The sequence below is a fragment of the Natator depressus genome, chromosome 3 (assembly GCF_965152275.1).
Source record: "Natator depressus isolate rNatDep1 chromosome 3, rNatDep2.hap1, whole genome shotgun sequence".
Taxonomy (NCBI): domain Eukaryota; kingdom Metazoa; phylum Chordata; order Testudines; family Cheloniidae; genus Natator; species Natator depressus.
In genome coordinates, this window is record NC_134236.1 from 8534828 (window position 1) to 8548381 (window position 13554).

General features: G+C 51.0%; 1 protein-coding gene across 4 annotated transcripts in view; it reads left to right on the forward strand.

Annotated features, from left to right (window-relative positions):
* Positions 1–13554, forward strand: part of ADCY3 (adenylate cyclase 3) — an 88901-nt gene that overhangs the window by 53588 nt on the left and 21759 nt on the right. For all 4 annotated transcript variants that reach the window (XM_074947379.1, XM_074947381.1, XM_074947377.1 and 1 more), the window contains exons 3-5: positions 7569–7699; positions 10027–10138; positions 12547–12674. In XM_074947379.1, coding sequence (XP_074803480.1) covers positions 7569–7699; positions 10027–10138; positions 12547–12674 — 371 coding nt within the window. The remainder of the gene's footprint in view (positions 1–7568; positions 7700–10026; positions 10139–12546; positions 12675–13554) is intronic.

Sequence of the window (13554 nt, forward strand, 5' to 3'; positions counted from 1 at the left end):
GTTTTTGTAGATAACTAAATTATTTTTAGCCAGCTTTAGTTTCCAGGAAGAAATATATGTACAATATCCTATATGACATCATTCGACTATTTACTACGGCTGTTTGCTAGAATGTGCTGTAAATCAACACATAATACACCTCCAGTAACTACAACTCAGCAATAGCACGTGTACTGATTACACAAGGTGGGTCATACGGAGACCTGGAGGTAAAAGAACAGATTAATTGGGATGATCCAAATGCTTTGCAGCTGTATGGCTGCTTTGAGTCACCAGGGTGTACCACGACATCTTGGCCCAGTGATCATACATACATAATAACCATACTTCACACCTTTATAGTAGGGTTTATTCATAGATCACAAAGTGTTTCGCAGCCATCCACCACTATGGGGCAGCCCACTGTATAACGTGGTGCAACAGTTTAGGACAGGAAGAGAAGGAGAATATGAGGCTCGATTCTCCACGGCCTTGTGTCGTCATTCACACCCAAGCACAAGGAGTGTGATGTCCCTGCAGTCCATGGTGGTTTGGTAGCTGTTGATACTCACTTTACGCGGGTGCACATATGCGTACACAAAGGGCAAGGCAGTGGAGAACCAGGTCCACTGTCACCAACAGAAGCTGCCAGGGAGATTTTAGGGAGCCAGCACATGGTCCCCCCCTGCTGGAATTTGGCCAGGACTAACACCCTTATTCTTGCAAAAAACTCCCTGACTTATTTAATGGCCACAGGTGGCTGGGACTTCAGTGTGACGTCTCACCCCAGGGAGCTGCAGCCCAGTCTTATGGATGAATTGATGTCCAAGCAGAGGGATGGTAGTGAGCTAGGAAGTCAGATAGAAGCTGCCGTTCTGGATCAGACCATTGGTCCAGCTAGTCCTGTATCCTGACTCATGCACTGAGGATGCTTCAGAGGAAACCCAGCCCTTTCCCCTCTCCCTCCCCCATAATGCGCCTGGTTAGTTGTGCCATGCTGTACATGGTGGGGAGGGGAAATTCCTTCCTGACCCCACCAGTCCACCATCTTCCACCATGATGCATGAGAATGGATTGCCCTTGGCGTGCACTCAGCTCTGCATTATGTCTCTTCTTCACACAACAACTGAAATATGAAGGAACCCCACAGGCCCAGAAGGGTCCAGGTAACTGTGATTACTAACTCTATACAGCACACCAGGCCTAGCGACAGACACACATTGCTGCTCCGGCTGGTTTCTGAATCATAGAAGACAGTGAGGGTCACTAGAGGACTCACACACTATTTAGAGGAATACTACCCTGCACTACAGCCTCCTGACAACACCCTGAGCCATTGGCTAGCACTGACACTGCTACTAAATCACCTTAACCACAGCATCACAGCACTTTGGTGTATCATAGATTCCAAGGTCAGAAGGGACCAGTTTGATCATCTAATCTGACCTCCGTTACACTAGAGGCCAGAGACCTTCCCCAGAAACTGAAAAATTGTCGGCAATGGAGAATCCACCATGGCCCTTGGTAAATTGTTCCAATGGCTAATTACCCTCACTCGTAAAAATGGACGCTTTATTTCCAGTCTGAATTTGTCTAGCTTCAGCTTCCAGCCATTGGATCGTGTGATGCCTTTCTCTACTAGATTGAAGAGCCCATTGTGAAATATTTGTTCCTAGGTATTTAGAGACTGTGATCAAGTCACCCCTTAACCCTCTCTTTGTTAAGCTAGTTAGATTGAGCTCTTTGAGCCTGTTAAGGCAGGTTTTCTAATCCTTCAGTCACTCTCTTGGCTCTTCTCTGAACCCTCTCCAATTTATCAACATCTTTCTTGAGCGGTGGACACCAGAACTGGACACAGTATTTCAGCAGCAGTCACAACAGTGCAAAGTAACCTCTCTACTACTCAAGATCCCCCTGTTTATGTATCCCAAGATCACATTAGCTCTTTTGGCTACAGCATCACCCTGGGAGCTCATGTTCAGCTGATTATCCACCATGAGCCCTAAATCTTTTTCTGAGTCACTGCTTCCTAGGATAGAGTCCCCCATCACGAAAGTATGGCCTGCAGTCTTTGTTCCTAGAGGGACATATTTACATTTGGCTATATTAAAACACATATTATTTTCTTGCTCCCAGCTTACAGATCCAGATTGCTCTGAATCAGTGACCTGTCCTCTTCATTACTTACCACTCCTCCAATGTTGTGTCGTCTGAAAACTTTATCAGTGGAGATTTTTATGTTTTCTTCCTGGTCGCTGATAAAAATGTTAAATAACATAGGGACCCCACTAGAAACACACCCCTTCCATGAGGATTCCCTCTTTACAGTGACATTTTGAGACCTGGCAGTTAGCCAGCTGTTAATCCATTTAAACTTGAGAATTGGTGTGGCACTCAGATGTACTGCATTTGAGCAGCCCTTCCTCTTGTGGGTGGCCCCAGAGGTCATAACAACTCTTAATTGCAGGCTGTAGAATTACGCCTTTGTCTCAAGCAGTGGGGTCTTGTACTTTTGATGCAGAAGGTCTTGGGTTCCATCCCTGTTGCTGACCAGCTGGGATGAGCCTCTGCTTGGTTGTATCAGCACATGGCTGGATGACTGCAGCTTCCTAAACCTTCCATGCAATGACGTTTAAGTGCCCAGGAGTGCGTTGTTTCAGGCCAGGCTTGTCTGTTATGAATAAGTATTTTGAGCAGACTCCAAGCACCACGTGAAGGGCTGGACGCTCCTCTCACACCCTGGTGTCATTCCATGGTCTGCCCAGGTGCTGCTCCTCCCCCACATCACTGTGACTGCGATCAGCGTCAGGCCCAGAGAGCTGATGACCCAGGTGGCTATGAGCGGTGAAGCTGGCAGCCTGCGAGCCCTGGGGGAGCTCACTCTGGGGCTGTTTGCCACAGCGTGTGGGCTCACTGGGAGTAAGTTGCAGAGGATGCAGTGGGGTTAATATGATCATTCTCAGCTGCTGAGGTTTTAATGAGGATGATTTTCTCAGTGATTCAACAATCCAGATACAGTTAGGAAATAACAGGGAGGCGCTAAACTGGGCAGGACTCCTCCACGTTAGAGAAACAGCTGGCTCTGGCTACTGAGCTTGGGCTTTCATGCCTAGGACACAGGATCAAACCCCGCCCAAGGTAGTAGTGACCCAAATATCTTCCCCTCAGGTGGCTGTGGAATGGGCTGGATATTCTAAATCTAGTTTCTATTGCACATGTAATTATAACACGCAAACACCCATCACAACTGGCCCCCTTGTGAGCTAAGCAGAGAAGCTACTGACTGAATGAGTCTGGAGAATTAGCTCCAAATCCACCCCTAGAGAGGTCTCTCCAAGACATGGTAGGAGGAGCTTTGCCTTTGTGCCCATCACTTTAGCACCTGTGCACCCCTCCTTTTGTCTAACCAGATGCCATCTTGTGGCGGCAATAATTGCTCGGAGTATGTGGGTCACTGGGCTAAATGCGACACGTCACACACCAAAATGTCAACCGGATTTGAAAATAGACTCGCTAATTCCATCTAAAATTAGCTCCTTCTGGCAAAAAACATAACAAAAAACTCCAGGAGCGGCTTCCAAAACTGGATGCTGGGAGCTGCTTTCATGCACATGTCCAGTCTGGTCCCTGATGTCTCTGTGACGGAAATCTGCTAGTATAGTCACCTTATAGTATGATTATTTACAGCATCCGGAGGTGAGCGAAACACTTCTCAGAGCAGATACGATGCACATGCTCCCCGCACACAAAAGCTCACAGTCTGATTTGACACAGGACTTGATCCAGACAGGCTGTGTGGTCTAGTGGCTAGGCCAGTGAACTGGGAGCCAGGATATGTAGGTTCTATTCCTGGCTCAGTCACTGATGTGATGTGAAGCAAATCCCTTCTTCTTCCACCTTTTGTCTCTTCATACTGTAAGATCTTGGGAGCAGGCACTGTCTTTCACTGAGTGTCTCTGTACAGCACCTACCACAATAGAGCCTGGATTTTGGAGTGCAAATAATAATACTAGGGACTGGAATCTTCTCCAGAGGAAAGCGATAGAAGCCCCATTACTGGAGGCATTTGAAACCGGACTCGACAAAGGACCGTAAGGAGAAGCTGTGCCGTTGCCCCTGCAAGATGGTGTGTTCCAGGAGAGACCAAATCGTGAGACACCCCTGGTTTCCGAGAATCTCTGACAGAAGTGAACCTGCCTGATCTGGATGCATTGCCCGTGCTGAGGACCTGAGCGGTCTATGTGTGGAGGTAGAGCTTTTAACCGCTGAACGCCCCATGGTGCCCTGCATTGAGGAGCTTCCCTGTGCACCAGCTGCCTATAGAGATTGCTTTGGCCACTCAGTCAGAGTCAGTGGCTTGGCAGCATCCTTGATAGTCAAGTATGTGTGTACGGTGTGCGGGCTGTTCAGTCCCTGGTAGTACATAGCAGAGGCTCCGTGCTCCTGTTAGCTCTACCTGGATTGACCGTGGTTGGTTCTGGGCAGTTCTTTGAACTTCCCGTCTGGTCCACTGCGGGGAGAAAGGGAGGGGCTGCTTTCCTGGGTGACATCATGTAACTGCTCTCCTCTGTTTCGCATGGTGGGGCAGTTGGCTCCTGCCCATCCCTGCACCAGCTGGACTCAGAAACTCTCTGCTGGGTCCCGCTGAGCTTTGAACGGAGCTCGGGCTGAGATGCCGGATGCCGCATTCGCCCTGATATCTATTGCGCTGTGGGGCATCTGTTGCGGGTGAGATGGGTAGAGCTACTGGCATCAGCGGGCAGGGGTGCGGGCTGCAGAATGTGGCCAATATTCAGATGACACAGCAAGCTATTCAATCCACCCATCCCTACTGGAGGGTCTATTGATCTGATCGGTTGTAGCAGGTGTTTCCAACATCTCTTATCAGTTTGGTTGGTTGACTGAGTGCCCAGTGTTGCACAGTTGGCCATGTTCATCCCAGGTGAGGATATATTCAGCTCAGTATTCAGAAGTCTCAAATACATTTACATATCCGGGGTCCATTGTGCTAGGTTCCCTAATCAGAGACAGCCCTGAACAGCTTACAATCTAAACAGAGAAAGCATGGGAGAAATGAAGTGTTGTTATCCCCTTTTTACAGGTGAGTCACTTAGGCACAGAGAGATAATGGGTCTGTCTACACTGCACATTACACCTGGGTTCTGACTCAGGCTTGAGTCCAAGCCCCACTTCCATCCACACATAAATCAGTCTCACTTGGGTCAGTCAGCACTCAGCTCCTAGGCTTCTGCTAGGGGAATGGGTCAGATCCCAAGTCCCGCTCTGACACAGGTTGAAGCTCTCTCCTCCTGCAGTATGACAGGTTAAATAAATTGGTTAGTCTCTAAGGTGCCACAAGTACTCCTTTCCTCCTGCAGTGTGGACACAGCTCAAGCCAGAGACCTGAGTCAGAAGGTCTGTGTAGTGCAGTGTGGACACATTAGCAAGGCTACGAGACCCAGGTATACAATGCACTGTGGATGCTCAAGCCCAGGGTAGGAAACCCCAAGTCCACAAGCCTGGGTCCCACAGACCCAGTGTAGACATACCCTAAGTGACTTGACCGAGGTCACACAGTGAGTCTATGTCAGAGCTCTGAGTCTAATGCCTTTACCATGAAACCATCCTTCCTAATTTTAAGGCTTTAAATTAAACTGCAAGCTTTTGGGGCAGGGACTATCTTTTTATTCCACGTGTGTACAGTGCGCAGCACAGTGGGGCCTTGATCCCTGACAGGTGCCTTTAGACACCACTGTAATATGATATCAGCAAAATATTAATAACAGCATTGCTGATGTGTCATAAAACGCCCCATCCACCAACCACAAATCCCAAAGGAATCAATTCTTCATCAGATGACAGCTCCTCCCCCCAGCCAAAGCGCCAAATCTTTGTGTCTTGTAACCCATCCTGATAGAGGCTAAACCCATTTTCCTCTAGCCTGTGGCTTCCTTCATGGTTCAGTGATGGAAGTTCCTGTGTTTCTGTAGCCGGTGCCGAGGGTTAGGTTGGCTGGAAAGCTGTTCGTGACCATGGTCCGTCCTACTTCCTCCCTCTTGCCTGCCAGAGATCGCTCCCTTAGTGGCTGAAATGTAAACCTGCCCACATGTCTGGCACTCTTTGGAGTTCCAGCCACGGGGTGTGACCAGAGTGGAATTCTGGCTTTGAAACTGCATCCGGTGTCCCTGGGCAGGAGATTACTGTCAAAAGGCTGTTTCTGCTAGGATTAGCAAGGGCTGCAGCTCAGGAGATAACACACTGCCTCTTTGTCCAGCCTGGCGATGAGCCTGGACCAAAAGGAGCTTGTGGCTTCAATTCATTTCCCCTTGTCTGCTAGGGCATGTCACAAAATGAGCCCCCCCTAGCAAGGCAGGATGGAGTTCCTGCTAGTCACCGCACCTCGTAATGTGGTACTTGGGCGTGAGATCTCTGGGGCAGGGACCTCGGGCCAGATCCTGGCTCCTGCTGCTTTGCATGTATGTGGCAACACAAAAGCAGCCAGAAAGCTGGCTTAGCCTGAGATTTGCTAGAGGGTGTGGAAATCTCCAGGTGGCCAAGGGCCAGGAGTAGCCTGAATCCAGGGTGGCTTGCACTAAAAACCGAAGTTTGTTGGACTGGAGGCAGTAGCGGACACCGCTAGAGGGGAACAGAGCATCGCGCCATGTTAATGTTAATTCCCGTTGCCAGCAGCTTGGCTGGAGGGGTATAAATGAGCGAGCGGGCGGTCGTGGCCCAGCACGGCATTTCCTCAAGGAGAGCCAAAACCCAGGGTCAATTCCCATTGGAGTCAGTAGGCCTGATCTTGTACCTGTTGAGATCGAGGGTGGGGGGTTGCCATTCACTGCAGCAGGAGCAAGTGGGGAGGGGTCTCGCCAGACTAGCCGCTGAATCAGGACTTCGGGATTTGGCCTGAGGGTGCGGACACAGGGAGTGTACAGTGCCAATGCCATGAGGTAAAGCAGGAGGAGCTGGACAGTGTGTGAGTTTTTATGCTGCTGTGTGTTAAGCGGCGGAGCCTGGTTTGTATCCAGTTCCCCCAAACACACACTCTTCTTGCTGCTCTGCTCATTTTCACTGCGTCAGTGGGGTCTAGTCTCTAGTGGACAGAGCACTGCACTGGGGCTCAGGAGACCTTGGGTCTATTCCTGACTCTGCCACTGGCCTGTTGGCTCTCCTTGGGCAAGTCACTTCCTGTTCTGGGCCTCAGTTTCCCCATGTGTAAAATGGGGATAATGATGCTGACCTCCATTGTAAAGCACATTGAGATCTGCTGCTGAAAAGTGCTAGGGGGTATATTATTGCTATGGGTCTTTATCACAGCAGCAGACTGGCACATCTGGGCCTTGCCACAAGGCACACTGCCCATCCCAGAGGTGCAGCTAGTCACAGCTGCTTGGGCTGGCTTGATCTGTGTGAGTGCATTATGCCAGCCAATTGTGTAATTGAACCCTGGGGATTTCTGTTGTGGCTATGAGTCTAAATGAATCCGCTTGGCTGGCAGCCCTGTCCTGACACCTGCTGAGCCTACAGGGCTTTGCTTTGATCTGCCCTGAGCTCTGATTATCCTCTTCCTCTTCCCTCCACCTCAGGAACGGCTGATGCTTTCCATCCTTCCCAAGCACGTGGCAGATGAGATGCTAAAGGACATGAAGAAGGACCCGAGCCAGAAAGAGATGCAGCAGTTTAACACCATGTACATGTACCGCCATGAGAATGTCAGGTAAAGGACATGCCTTGCTCCATGGGTAGAGGGTGGATCTCCATGTGAGACATCACTTTTATCACGGTCACCTTGTCTACACTCAATTCAGTGAATGTGCATTGGAAGGAATAATATGAATGACCTATGTGCTTGTCTGGGGGGTTACATTAATTGTAACCACGCAGGGGAAAAACCTGGACTCCATAGAATCCAGGGCTCAGTGTCACAAGGCACACGAGATGTTCGGCTGCACAAAGAGTGGGATGAAGGATAAGACCAAGGCTCTTTTGGTGCCACTCTGTAAAGCAGTGGGGTATGCGCCCCTGCTGCACTGTGTCCGGTTCTGGTCACCCCCTCTGCCAAAGGAGGACAGAGCAGAAACAGAGGGAATTCAGAGATGGGCAACAAGTATGATTAGGGGCCTGGGCAGATGTCCGGCTGAGGAGTGATGGGAAGGATTGGGGTGGTGTGATTGGGAGAGGAGACGAGTAAGGAGGGACATGACCGGGGTACACTGAGGTTGCTGACTGGTCTCTCCAGCCCAAGAAGGACTGATATCATCACACACAAAGTCTGGATCAGGCCCTTTCTCTCAAGGCTCCATGGATCCGTGGCAGCAAGAATCTTCAGCAAAACCCCCAAATAAGCAGTTCAGCATAAACCCAACAGCTAAACCAGGTCCTTTTTCCTGGCCCAGCAGCTGTGCCAGACTCTTACTCCACCAGGCAGTCCTGCCCCTGTCCTCCTAGTCTAGAGGCTATCTGCCTGGGAGTCCCCCTGCTTCAGGCCCTGCCACCAGAGCCAGCCTGCATCTGATGAAGTGAGCTGTAGCTCATGAAAGCTCATGCTCAAATAAATTGGTTAGTCTCTAAGCTGCCACAAGTACTCCTTTTCTTTTTGCAAATACAGACTAACACGGCTGCTACTCTGAAACCTCCTGCCTGTAGCTCTCCCGCCCCCTTGAGCTCTGTCAGCTTTGTGGCAATCAGGTGTTCATCAGGCAGTCACTGGGGCTCTGCCTCAGAACAGGGCTGGAGGGCCCCAGGCTCCCTGGCCTTTAAAGGGGCAGCCCACCCTGTTACATAGATGAAATAATGAATGGGGTAGAGGAGGTATATTGGGCACTCAGCCGTAATGCAAGAACAAACGGGCGTTCAATGAATTTGAAAGGCAGCTGGCTTAAAGCTGATAAAGGAGCTGGCTGTCTTATGCAATGTATAATTAACCAGTGGAACTCACCGCCTCAAGGTATCACCGAGAACACGAGCTTAGTAGGATTCCAAAAAAGACCAGACATTTGAGGACAATGAGAAAATTCACAGTTGATAGGATGGGAAAAAAATGTGTAAGCAGGTATATAAACTCTCATGCTTCAGGGCGTGCACCAACTGCCAAGTGCCAGGGGTCAGGAAGAAATCCCCCCCCACCCGCCGAAGAGGTGATTCCATTATCATCCCTGGTGGGGTTTCTTGCACCTTCGTCTGAAGCAGCTGGTGCAGGGCAGTGTCAGAAAGAGGATAACGGACTAGATCAGGGGTTCTCAAACTGGGGGTTGGGACTCCTCAGGGGATTGTGAGGTTGTTAGATGGGGGGTCGCGAGCTGTCAACCTCCACCCCAAACTCCGCTTTCTTCCAGCATTTGTAATAGTGTTAAATTTATTAAAAAGTGTTTTTAATTTATAAGGGGGGTCGCACTCAGAGACTTGCTATGTGAAAGGGGTCACCAGTAAAAAAGTTTCAGAGCCACTGGACTAGATGAAGCTTGTCTGATCCACTAGGGCAGTTCTTATGTTCCTGGGAAAGCCCCAAGATTCCTTGGCATGAGGAGAACAGAGTGGGATATTTCACAGTAAGAAAGCGGTGGAGAATAAACTGCAGGGAAAAATCCTACCCTGGACTGCCCCAAATCTACTAGGTCTTCAGCATCGCTACTGCCTCTGATTCTGGTTTCTCCGCATTCCTCTGAGTGGCCATTACAGCCCTGTCATCTATATGGTGCTGCCACTGACCCAATTACACCAGACTGGCAAGTCTCCCTGTGGGCAGCTGGATGGCTACAGGAGGAGCGGGGAGGTCTCCATTGTTCCTGAGTGGAGGCTGGCTCTGGGCGATAGTCCCATTGTTACAATTTCCCAAGGGTCATGGTGGATTCTCTGTCACTGGCAATTTGTAAACCAGGACTGGCTGCTTTTCTAGCAGATCTCCTCTAGGAATTATTTGGGGGCAGTTCTCTGGCCTGTGCTACACAGGGGGTCAGACTAGATGATCACTATGGTCTTCCTTCTGGCCTTGGACTCTGTGAAACCAACTCACGTTTTCTGGCTTGTGTTCTCTTCTTCTCCCAGCATCCTCTTTGCTGACATAGTTGGCTTCACCCAGCTGTCATCCTCCTGCAGCGCCCATGAGCTGGTGAAGCTGCTGAATGAGCTCTTTGCCCGCTTCGACAAACTGGCAGCGGTACGTACGCCCACGCAGCGCCTGTCAGTCTGGACGCTCTGGTTCACAACCGGCACCGCAGCAAACGCAAGCCTCGCAGGAGGTCACAGCTTCTCTGCCACCCGAGTCTCCCCGGGGCTCAGCAGGGTCTGGGAATGCTGTGGTGGCAGAGTAAGCAGGCTTCGCTCCTTGCCCATGGGAGGAGCTGTGCGGGTGAGCTCCAGAGGGGGTCACGTCTGCCCATCCCCGTGCAGAGTGAGGCTCACCAAGAGGTGAGGCCTAGGCCTTGCCCCTGGTCACCTCAGGCTCCACCTGGCGGTGGGTGAACCTTGCTGCCACACGATGGCTGTTAGCTGGGTTACGTGTAGTGGGTTTGGTGGGTCTGAGCCAAGTTCCCTGTGGCCAGGGGTTTGCATAGCGAAAACTGCCACCGCTCTGGACACCATTAGCCCCTGTGGCGGCAGTGGCCTCTGTGTAAAGGCCAAGGGCCGAATGAGCCTTGGATACTGAACTCCCCTCTGACTCCTCCAGGGCAAGCGGAAGGCCTGCTGAGTGGAGGGGCACCGCGGCTGCCTGGACTTTGTCGGTTTGGGGGATAAATAGGGGGCCCCTGGGCTGCCACTGCATCCCTGAGACCAAGGAAAGGTTCAGCCTGTGGAGGACTAGCCCCAAAGTGAGCGCCAGGAGCAGCCCGGCCCTGCCTGCACAGGGAGAAGTGCCCTCCCCGAGGTGCCTGACACCCGCAGGCCTCACCCTCAATAGTGTCACACAGACTGCAAAAAGGGGCCTTAAAGTGGGTGCAAAAGGCTCCCTCGCCAGTGCAGAGCTGGCATAAGGGCCCCTCACTAGCCCTGCTCCCAGCAGATCAGGGCTGTGTCTGGAGTGCAGTGTACCATGGCCATTCGCTGTTCCCTAGAGGCCAGGGAAGCTGACTGCCCGGAGGCTGCTCTAAGTTACACTGGAGGCTGGGCAGGGCCCTTCATGGCCCCAGAATACAGGGAGTGCAGCGGTGGCTAAAAGTTACCTGAGCCCCTCCATGCTTGCCCCCCTGAGTGTAACTGAGAATCTAGCCCTGCAGCCCCGGCGGGGCTGTTTTCCCAGCAGCACTGAGCTGTGCCTTGCGGCCGGGAGAACTGCCCGCTACCCTTATCCTTGGGGAGGGAGAGGAATGGAAAATGAGTTTACTTCTGCATGGCCTGGGGTTGAGTGTCCTTGGACTCAGGTCAAACTCTGCGCCTGCTGCTGCATGGGAAAGCACTGTGGGTGTGAAGCATGTCAAGCAGCAGAGTGGGAAGGGGAGATGGAGGAAAGTCACGTTAACCATAAAGGGAGAGACATTTTCATTTCATTTCTACCTAACCTAAATTCTGAGTCAGTTACCGGGAAGGGGAGCGAAAGGGGGAACAGGAGAGAGACGGAGGAGGAGGGAGAGTTGGCGAGGTCAGTAACAAAGGAATTTGGAGAGAGGAGAGCAGTGCTGAAAGAGGAAGTGGAAGGAGGAAAACCAGAGACCCAATTTTACCCTTGTGAATCCAGACTGGCACTTGCTTTTACACTGGGGTAACTGGGAGCAGAAGTTTGCCTGTGTATGTGTTGTGTGTTGCGCAGAACACCACAGATAGTTAGCCCAGCCCCTGCCACAGGGAGCACGGGGAATTCATAACACACTAAAGCCAGTCACTGTAACCTCGTGATGAGCTGAATCAAGTCAGAGCAGTGCAGCCTGGGGGCAGGTCTTTCCCCAGCCCCTGTGCATAGCGCGGCCTGGGGGCAGGTCAGTGCCTTTCCCAAACAGTGGAGAAGGGCAGGCCACGACCAACGTTGCTGACGAGGTAGGAGATCAGTATTGCCAACCCCAAATGTTCAAAAATCCTGAGTCTGGCTCACCAGAAATCACACAATTGGCTTTAAACTCATGAGATTGTGTAAAAATAAGAGATTTGGTGTTCTTTTTATTTGCCTTCTGCTTTTTGAGCCTTTAGGGTGCCCTGGGGTCACATTTGGAAGCTTTCTCCACAGCCACAAGGGTTAGAAACTTAATTTTTCTGTAAGAACGAAGGCTGAAGTCATCACACATCCCCCTGACTCCAGGAGCTGGGGCTTTACGGGAAACAATAATTATTTTGAGATTCCTGACAAAATCATGAGAGTTGGCAGCACTGGGATATTCACAGAACAGTGCTGGACTGCTGGGCGGAAAGTGTGGGGCTGGGGTGTTTCCTTCAGGGTGGAGATGGAAGGATTTGGGTGTACGTGAGCGGAGAGACCCTGGCTCCAGGGGCAGTGTGGAAGGAGGTGCAGGGAGAGGCCAGGCATACACAAGGGCTGGCAGAGCACAGAGGGGGGTAGCCCAGAGATGTAGGTAGGAGCCTCTCTCCCAGCCATTACCATGTGGAGGTCACAGGTTGTGCTTCCCCCTGCTCTCTCAGAAACACCACCAGCTGCGCATCAAGATCCTCGGAGACTGCTATTACTGTATCTGTGGGCTGCCGGACTACCGCGAGGACCACGCCGCCTGCTCCATCATGATGGGACTGGCCATGGTGGAAGCCATATCGTAAGCGCTGCTCCCTTCGTCCCTTACTCTTTGTTCTCGAGATAGATAAGCACTTCCCCGGCCCCGTCGCTTCCCTGTAAACGAGCAGCGCTCGCGGGGCTCCTTTAGCCTGTTCTGCATCATGACGTGGGGTCCACCCATCACGCCTCTTCCCTCCCCGTGGCCAGTGATGTCTGTTATCGGTGCTCTGGGCCGATGGCACCTTTGTCCCGTTGTGACTTTGGGAGTGCGTTCTTGTGTGTGTTTAGATGTGCAGCCTTCATTTTGTGCCAACAAAGTTGGCTGTATGTGATTTCCCTGTTGTGTTTTTTAAAGGATTGAAGAAGGGGGAGGGAGGGAACAAGACTGAATTAAAAAAAAAGTCCCCTTGCTTTAGTGTTGTGGGGTTGTACAAGTGTGCAGCACCCTAGGGTTTGAATTTGAGTGTGCACGTACACACAAAAACTAGCTGTAGCATATACAGAGCTGCAGTAACTACAAGATGGGATTTTTATGGGAAGAGATGGGATTGTCAAAGGATTTGTCCACCTAAATCTTCTAAGTGCCTTTGAAAATCCCAGCCTAGGTACTTCAAGACTCCCTAACCAGTGATTAGGGCACTAGCCTTGGATTTTGGAGATCTGAGTTCAAGTCTCTGCTCTGCCACAGCTGCCCTGTATGACCTAGGGCAGGTCACTTACCCTTTCTGTGCCTCAGTTTTCCATCTGTGTGGTGGGGTTCATAGCCAGGCCTTGCCTTACTAGGGTATTTGGAGGATAAATACATTGAAAATTGCTAACTGCCCAGACAGGATGGGGCCAGATATATACCTAATGTGGAAAAAGTGGTATTTTTACCCCGACCTATAACTGAAAAACATCTGAAGAGATTTTTTGCCCCA